Source organism: Phaseolus vulgaris, chromosome 7 (genome assembly GCF_051622355.1).
Source record: "Phaseolus vulgaris cultivar YP4 chromosome 7, ASM5162235v1, whole genome shotgun sequence".
NCBI lineage: Eukaryota > Viridiplantae > Streptophyta > Magnoliopsida > Fabales > Fabaceae > Phaseolus > Phaseolus vulgaris.
Window position 1 is genome coordinate 58,444,490 of NC_143504.1, and position 9,258 is coordinate 58,453,747.

Sequence of the window (9,258 nt, forward strand, 5' to 3'; positions counted from 1 at the left end):
CAACAATATGTATTAGAGTATTATGACAAGACGATCACGATCACCTTGAAAGCAACGAAGAGATTCTTGAATATCGAAAATTTTGAATAGAAAAATGAGCCTAATGCTGCTCACCTCGTCACGAGATCATGGGCCACACAACAGACTCATCTAATGCACCGTATGTATTCTATGGGACCACTCCTCGAATACCAACAACCCACTTCAACTTCCACTCATCACAATATTTTATACCTAAATACTTCTTAATCTCACCTTCATCACTCTTCTAATATTCCATCAAGCTGTATTAGTTCAAATCAAATGAATATATAAAGGTTTTCATAGATGCAAAAAGCCACTTAGCACTATTGCTTTTGTATATTTTTAATTTTTAAAACACTTGTTTTACATTCTTCTTGTAACATTAGTAGTAATTTATATTCAATGAGATGAGATTCTCATTTTGAAAATGTTAACCACTAGTGTAAGATTTTGAGAGTTGAAGCTTGTTAAAACATGTTCTTACCCTAAAACAACAGCAACTGAGGTAATGAAAATGGGACCTGTAAATGTCTCCTTTTGAAAAGAAATAATCATGGTGAAACTTTAAACTTGGGGGAGTGCATTGAAATGCGAAATGGTGTTTCATATTTATATTAAAATATTAGAGAAAACTCTTTTTGTAAAAATGAATAAATAATAAAAAGCAGAAAAACATAGTACTAAAAGGAGCACATCCTTTCAACCCATCAATACCAAAGGCATGGTGATTTGATTTTTACTTCTACCACACATGTACGAATTCTTTTTGCCCCTTTCTCTCACTTTGCTCCTTCTTCTTCTTGTGTGTAAGTGTACTATGTGTGTGTTTTGCTTCATTAAGTACCGACATGACTCCAACCTGTTGGGGTGTTAATTCATCTACTACTTCGTAGAAACCGATGCTGCTACTTATTCTTCTTCTTCTTCTACTTTTACTACTCACTCTCAGAACTCAGTGTTATCGCTTTCTTTTTTTTGCTCCTCCTTCTCCAACTAATGTGTCTTCTCAACTCATCTGTTCAGTGCCCTATTCTATATCTTCCCTTTTATATGATTTCATTGCTATTATATGCTAATTGAAGTTTACTTTTTCTCCATTTTATATTTCAGCTCCTTTTTTTGCTTGATGCTCAGGTTGATGAGTGGAGAAATCTGATGCAGAACAGTGGTTTTTAAAAACTTGGTGGAGCTAAGAGAATCTTGAAAGCTATAGGTAGACATAGACATGCCAACTTGCGATTTTTTTCCCTTTGTTGGAAAATTGTTCTTTTTTTAACTTGTTTCTGAATCTTTTCAGTTTACTTTTTATCACTAAGAAACAATAAATTAAATCGACTGTTTGGAGGGCGATGCAAACTGCTTACCTGAAAGAACACGAAGGAATTGTTCACAATTCTGTTGGACAATTGTCATCTGCAACTTCAGCTCCATGGTTGAATGGCTTAGGATCTCAACCAGTCTGTGGGGATTATTGTGGCCAAAGCAAGCCCTTTTCTTTGGAGTTTTCCAACTATGTCGACCAACTTGCTGGTGGTAAGCAAACAGCACGAGGACATGCAAACCAGTTTTCCATCTTTTCTGGTATTTTTTTTTTATCAAGAAAAAAAAATATATAAATAAAGATATTTCAGCATAACTCAATCCTTACCTTTCCTTTCCTGGTATTTAATTTGATTTTGGATTACCAGAGTTGCATTTTGCATGATTTGCTTCTCTTGTTTATACCAAATTGCAATGCTTATGAATCGTTGTGATAGTTCAAACTATACACAACAATTCATAAATGATAGAGAGACATGCAACTGGTTTCTTACCAATGCCTGTTTTAAAGAAATCTAAACCAAAGGAAGCCGCAGATTTGGGTGGTCTACTTTCTCTTTTTCTTTTCTTTTCTTTCTGAAAATTAAGATATGCTCTTGCATGCACTGATTTCAGTTTTGCATGTGTATATATTTGTGTTAGTAGGTCTGTAATAGAGAGATCCAGAGTTGGATTCCTGTTGGCACTGAAACTAGTACCAAATTTCCAATGTAGCAAAGCCTATGTTATCTCAAGTCTTTGATATTCAATTTCTGTGTTATCTAAAGTGTTGATATTCCATTTCTGGCTCTAACCAGCTTAAAAAGCTTTGGACTTGCAGCTACTGAGATTGATTTCCGACGAACTAAAATAGTGTTTTTTCCAGTGAAAGCCATGACTCGCGAGCACATATTAGTCTTTGGCTATCAACTTTGAGACATGGACAAAAAATGGAGAAATCTCTGGTCCCCCTTTTGCTTTCTGCATGGCTTCCTCACTCCTATTACATATTCAATTTGAATAAATAAAGAAATAAATATTTTTGGAAAGAAAAAGGGCTGCAGATGTAGTTATTGTTTAAAAATAAAAATGATACATTTACAACCTTGTTTTAGTATTCAATCTTCTTTCTTAAAGGTTGTAAATATATCATTTATCTTAAAAAAGAATCTCTTAAAAAAAGATGCTTAAATTTTGAGGGCAACCTTTTTCCACAGACTACAGTTACTCTTATGGGGGCTTCTGCTCTGCCTTATGAGCCTCATTGGTTGATTAATATACTTTTCGAGAAAGCCAATAAATGGGAAGGTAATTTTCAAAAAAAATATGCACTACCCTATGGAGAACTTATTTGGTGAGCTGTATAAGGGTTGGTTGAACTAAACTGATATATATTTATTTATTTATTATTGTTCATAAAAAAACTTATCTGGAGAACCTCTTGCATGGCCAATCAGATGATGTTTTTTTTTATCGGCAATAAACCCTAAACCAATCAGATGATGTGGTTTGACAGATTGCCTAAGTTGAAGCTTGAAATCAATTTCTTGTAGAATGGTATAATATTAGAGGTTTACAACTACACAAAGATGAGGGTTGTTAATAGTTAATGATGCATTAACTCAAACTTTTATACTCATTGTGGCAGAAACTGAGAAAGCAAAGAAAGTTGCATGCACTTGTGACTTCTTTCTTCAGAGTGAAGACCATTTTTTTTATTGTTGAACCAAATTCGGGGACAATGGTGCCTTCCCCCACTTTTTTGTACTGTTTCCAAAGTTCCCTAAACACTAGAGCTCATAAAAATATTATCAGAAGAAAACATAGGTTACATCACTCTCATTTATCGTGCTCACATTGGGATTATGCATTTTAAGGCCTTCCTACAATTTTGCTCCCGCTCCAGCAACATTTTTTATTTATCTAAAGTTTCTTTTTTCCTTATAAATTTCTGTAAGTGAAATTTTTTGTTGCATTCAACACTTGGAAAATTTGTTTCTTCAGATGATTGTAAAATGTTGGGCGATGGCCAAAATCCTCCGGCAACCTTAGCACCGCAGTCATCAGTTGCTGAGCCCCCCAACCATTTGGAGTTAGGGTTTAATCAGCCTATGGTAAAACCTCTCATAAAACTACCCCTTTCTCATTTTAATTAGTATTTTATTTCTGCAGAGTTGATATGTATATGGATTAGATTATCTCTTAAATGTTCTTATTTATATATTTTTTTATAAAAAAAAATATTTTATTTCTTCTGGACATAATTTAAAATATTTGGCACGTTTTCCTTCGTAGATCTGTGCGCCATATCCCTGTATGGATCAGTTTTGTGGGCTCGTTTCAGCTTATGGACCTCAAATTCCGGTTTGCCTTTACCTCAACTATTTTATCTCTGCATGAAAAAGAAAGAAATGAATTAGCCTTTAAAATAATAAAGTAATTGTGGAATGTGTTACTGGGTTTATATGTCTGTGTACCCTAGATATACAATAGGTTCTAAACAAATGGAAAGATGAATAAGCTACTTCTTACAGAAGAAAGAGAAAACAATACATTAAGATTCATTCTAATAATTTTTAAGCTTGAGTAAATTTCTTAACCACATGCAGATATCCAGCTTCCATCTAGTTGTAGTAGTGATTTTCGTTGTATTAAAGCCAATAATTTTTATCAGATACTTGATATTAAATTGGATATCGTACACTATAGAGATATTGATGTTAGTCTCTTAAAAAATTCACACAAAGATTAAAAAGATACACTAAACTCACATCTTTTTTACTTTTTGTATGTGTTTTTTTTTTTGCAAATGTTAGCATCAATATTTATTCTAGTGTTACTAGAAAAAATAACGACCATGTCACTCTCCGATTACAAAACCACAGGAGAGCAACATAGGTTAGGTTTTGTGTAACTTGTAGATGTTATGAGAACACTTTTGTAATTGATGAAAAGACAAGTCATGAAATACAATGATATTACATTTATCGATGAACAAGGTGATGATATCAGGTTAATAATTAAGAAAAAAAATACAAAGTGCAAGCCCTGAAATTAAATTATACATCTTTTTGTATGCTGCTATTGATGTTTATTGATTGTATTCATCTTCTGTTTGTAGTTATCATTTGTTTTGTATCGTTTTTCCTTTCTCTTATGGATTCGAGGAGCTGCATTACTGAAAGAAGTTATCATCTGTTTACCTGCTGTAATCTTTCACTCTTTATTAATTCATGTATGTATCCATGTTTGATAAATTAGGGACGTATAATGCTTCCGCTTAACATGGCTTCTGATGATGGACCAACCTACGTGAATGCTAAGCAGTACCATGGAATCATCAGACGCAGGCAGTCACGCGCGAAGGCAGTTCTTGAGAATAAAATGGTTAAACGTCGCAAGGTATGATCACTTCCATGGGCCTCCCAAACATCTTGTCATAAGATGATACTCAAAAGACAACGTTCCATAATGTTTCACTACGTGTTTTTTTATCAGTAATGAAATATAAATACATATACATCACTTCAGAATAAACCAATCCTTATACAACATCCTAATACAATCAAAAAAATATTAACTGAACTACTTTAAAAGCTATCAAACTACTATCGAAACCTTCCCTTTTCATTAATATGAGTTGTGTTTGTCTTGCAGCCTTACATGCATGAATCACGCCATCTGCATGCAATGAGGAGACCAAGAGGAAATGGTGGTCGCTTCTTGAACACAAGAAACTCCAGCAATGAAAATGGTGGAAATGATGTTGAAGGGAATCAAATGGGTGGCCTACAATTTCTGTCTAGTGCCTCTCAGAGTTCTGAAATGATGCAATCTGATGTTGGAATGCATTCACCAATGGAGACAGATCAATACAGTCCAAACATGTCTAGTTCAGAAGTGAGTAGCATGTATTCAAGGGAAGGTTTCGATGGCTTTTCTGTTCATCCTCTTGGATCTTCTTCTGTTCATCCTCTTGGATCTTCTTCTGTTCATCCTCTTGGATCTTCTTCCGTTCATCCTCTTGGATCTTCTGTCCATTCTATAGCAGACATGATAGGTAGTGGAAATGGTATCACCATGCCCACTAGATGGGCTTAATGTTTGATTTGCAAGGAGACTAGTGGGTTTGGTGTGATGTTGCACCAAACACGCTCCTTGAAAAAGACCAGATCAAGAAACTCTCTTTCACTTTCTAGTGTTTGTTGAAACAAATTTCGTTCAGGAAACTTGGTTCTATCTGATTTAGGCAAACCTTGGCTAAGCTTAGGCAAATCATCCTTGGCTCACCACATTCTTTTACCTTCTGCAAAGGCCTTCCATGACATGCTCATGGTAATGACCTGCAGTCTACGTGATGTTTGTGCTAAATAACTTGAATTCGGGTTTCGTGTGAGCTTGTTAAGTCATGTTAGGGGTCTTGTTTGGTTCTAAATTTCTGACTTTGTGGAGCTATGTAATAGGCATCTTAGAACTCTGAATTCTGATATTAGTAGGAAAAAAAAAACATTGATTTGGGAGGCTAAGCCTAGAAGGGTATTCTTAAATATGACATGTTGGTAATAGTTTTCATATGGAGTGTGGTTAGTTTAAGCCTAAGAAATAGGTTTGTTATTGTAGCATGCAAGATTTATAACCAAACTCTTATGTGGCTTTGAATGCAAGGTAGGAAACATTAAGTGTGGTTTTGAAGTGGTTTAGGTTAGTGGAAACTCATAGTAAGGTAGGAAATTATGTAGCCAGGTTCTTGCTCCCAACCTGTAGCAACCACAGTTAACAAAATAAATGAACTAACTCCAAGATTATCAAATTCTTGACTGGGTTTTATTTTCGAAAAAAATGCTCAATTGTTTTACTAATGTAATTAGGGTTTTGATTCTCCCACTGGATCTCAAAGTATTCTTGCATGTTTTGGTTTCTTAGGTTGAATATACGACTAACTTTTTTTTTCTTTTTTTTTTCCTAAACCCTAAACTTATTTAGTCATGCTTAAAGTTCTTTGTCTCATCTCCAAGAATGTGTTCAACCTTACATTTTTTGTTGTGAATTATACACTCATTTGATGAATTAGTTCAAGTTTAAAGATTGAACTCTATTAGTTAAAAGTCTAACACATTTTATGGAATTGAGAGTATTATATTGTTTGCAAATTGTATGTATTATATACATAAATAATATTATAATTATAATAATAATAATTATTATTATTATTAAAGTTAATGTTATATATATAACATTAATTTATAACTTTAGGTATGAAGAATCATAGTTTTAAACAAGTAATAATAAAGTATCTTCAAAAAGAAAATTTATCATTTTCATTCTTAAAGTTTTTTTTATTCCTCGTTATTAAAGATTTTATTTTTTAATATTAAATCCTCTTTATTAGTACAAAATTATATTTACTACTATTTTATTTCATGTTCTAGTATGAAAATACTAAATAAATAAACACAATATTCAAAGAAAAATCATAAACGAAAAAGAGAACCAAAAGTAAATGGGTTAAATGAGTCAATGCTAAATCTTATATTTTTTAATTAAGGCAAAGAGTTTAGGCCTGGGATGGTGGTGAAGTTTTAGTTTTCCTTTTCTAAATATAGTTTTGAAAACAAAATTTATTTTACAAATTTAGGGTTGAAAGGACTTTTAATCTGTTTCAAAAGATTTATGGAGGCAGTTTTAAATGTCTTGAGTCACTCTCTTATTTTTAGTTTCATTAATTATTTATCTGTTGTTCCTCTCCAATTCTTACTCTGTTTTCTTATTTTTTATAACAAACAATAAATAAATTAATATAAAATACTTGAAAGGTGTTTGAACTCTATTATAATGAGAAGGTCCAATAAAGAGATAAAGAGGACCTCTAATCAAATTTACAAGATTAAAAAAATTATATACTCTTGTATTTCAGAATCAATATCATTATAAAAGTTCTCCAAAATCCTGCTCCTTTTTATTTTCTATCCTCTTTTTTCATGTTTTAATGTTATGATTTGGCTAATTAGAGGGATGAGATATGTGGTTCATGGAAGTCTAGTTTTACAAATGAGATGTATTAGTTTTTATAGACAATAAATATAAAAATATAAAAAAAAGTATGTTTTATTTAATTACTATTTTAATATAATTTTATTTATAATATACATCACAAGAAAATCATGAAATAGAAATTAATTTTATATAAAAAATAATAATTAGTTGTTATAGTGACTAAATTAGAACCATTTTAAAAATTAAAAAGATATTAGTTTCTATTATTAGTTTATATTATTATTAAATAATTTTTAAATTAGTATCTAATTAGCTATCAAAGTTTTAACTACCAATTATTTAATTACTAATTTAAAAACTGATTTAGAAACTAAATTTTTTTTAGTTTTTAAAATAATTTCTAATTTAGTTATTATAGTAACTAATTATTTTTTGTCTCTAAAATTGGTTTAGGACGTAGAGTTACACACAATAAATATCAATTAAAGCAAAATATGATCTACGCTACTAATTTTATTTTATGCTTCATCCTGAATTATTATAAAAACCAGAAAAAACTATTATTATACACCTCCTATATAAAACTGAAAGGACAAATAATATGTAACTATAACCAAAATTGTATCATTTATAATATTTTGCTTGAATTCGAACAAAATTATTTCTTATACAATATAGTTATACTTGTGATAATTATGTGGAAGAAATCGCATTCAGAATTCGCCTTCGATCATCGATAATTATTAATTCCAAAAGAAAAGGTCTAATTGAATGCTTTTCAAATCTAGGTTATCGTGCTGCTATGTAAGTCTTGTATGTGCAAATTCAAAAAGCACCTCACAAGTTAAGTTAGCTCCATTTATAATACGTAATTTTCATCACAAGTTAACTCCAAACTAAAGTTAGCTATCATACTTAACAACATATTAATATACCTCATACTCTCAATCAGACATACCTAATGTTATACTGACAGAGTGAACTGGTCAATATGGCTGAAAGAGAGGTTGAAACTGTTGAAGATGGTTGCTGCCCCTTCAAGACATGTGTTTGATGAAGCCATTTGTGTAAATTTTCATTTGTATTTGCTTTTGCTTTAAGAATGTCTTAGGTATAGTTTAGAGGTTGTTTAGAGTAGGCTTTTTGCTAGGTAACTCACCTCTTAACCCCTGATCATGTGAGAAGAGCAAACACAAGTTGTTGAAACTGTTTTACACATGTTTTTTGCAAAAATATCCTTACTGCATAAAAAATGAATCTGTTATTTTCTAAATGAATAGATTCTTTTCTTAAGCTGATGCTTTGATTAAGTGTTTTTCAAAATCATGGTTTGTGCATCAAGCTTTTGTGCATCAAGCTTTTTGACTAAGTCTTCATTCATTCAAAACGACTGTGTTTTAATTGTTAAGAAGTTTCTGTTATCGTTTTGAAAATAAATCTGTTCATCTATAAATGAATGGATTCTTTTTAGTTTGGTGTCAAGTTTACCTTAAAAGGCTTTTTACGTTTTTATCCTTGCACCAGTGTGTTTGACTAAGTCTCCTTCACATAACAGATTCTCTAACTGCTTTTGAAAATAAATCTGTTCATTTTACTTTCAATCTGTTATTTTTATAACAGCTTTAACTGTTTTTTGAAAATCTGTTATAAGTTGGTTTTCTATAAAAGGTGTTGCTACTGTGTGAGCAATCTGTTCTACTGGTCTAAGGCAGATTTCTGCATCCTCCATGTGTATTCGTTTCATATTTCACTTTCTTGTAAAAGTGTGATTGTAAATTCTTCTTGATAGGGTTTCTTGAAGAGTGTGTGTGCTGAAATAGTGTTTTTCAGCAAGTGTGCCAAGTTTCTTGGTTCATGAACAGTGGCTGTGTAAGTGTGTTTGGTATGTTTTGTTTAGTGGATTTCACCTTGGATTAGGTGAGACTGGATGTAACTCATTTG

General features: G+C 31.7%; 1 protein-coding gene across 12 annotated transcripts; it reads left to right on the top strand.

Moving 5' to 3' along the window:
• Positions 1-402: 402 nt before the first annotated feature.
• On the top strand, positions 403-5,612 carry LOC137830735 (nuclear transcription factor Y subunit A-2). Of its 12 annotated transcripts, none has more exons than XM_090305218.1 (7): positions 403-777; positions 1,159-1,237; positions 1,322-2,631; positions 3,328-3,437; positions 3,619-3,687; positions 4,585-4,725; positions 4,981-5,612. In XM_090305218.1, exons 3-7 carry the CDS (start codon positions 2,556-2,558, stop codon positions 5,422-5,424), a joined length of 840 nt encoding a protein of 279 aa, XP_090161344.1. In that variant the 5' UTR covers positions 403-777; positions 1,159-1,237; positions 1,322-2,555; the 3' UTR covers positions 5,425-5,612. The 12 variants fall into 12 exon arrangements, with proteins under 12 accessions (XP_090161344.1, XP_068494336.1, XP_068494343.1 ...); XM_068638235.1 differs by having other exon boundaries at positions 1,322-1,605; XM_068638242.1 differs by having other exon boundaries at positions 1,322-1,557.
• The last annotated feature ends 3,646 nt before the right edge of the window (positions 5,613-9,258 follow it).

Excerpts from the sequence above, each read along its gene's own strand:
- LOC137830735 (XM_068638235.1), top strand. The coding sequence starts at position 1,374 with ATGCAAACTGCTTACCTGAAAGAACACGAAGGAATTGTTCACAATTCT. Across the intron at positions 1,606-3,327 it reads CCAGTTTTCCATCTTTTCTG|ATGATTGTAAAATGTTGGGC; the intron begins GTATTTTTTTTT and ends TTGTTTCTTCAG. Across the intron at positions 3,688-4,584 it reads CTTATGGACCTCAAATTCCG|GGACGTATAATGCTTCCGCT; the intron begins GTTTGCCTTTAC and ends TTGATAAATTAG.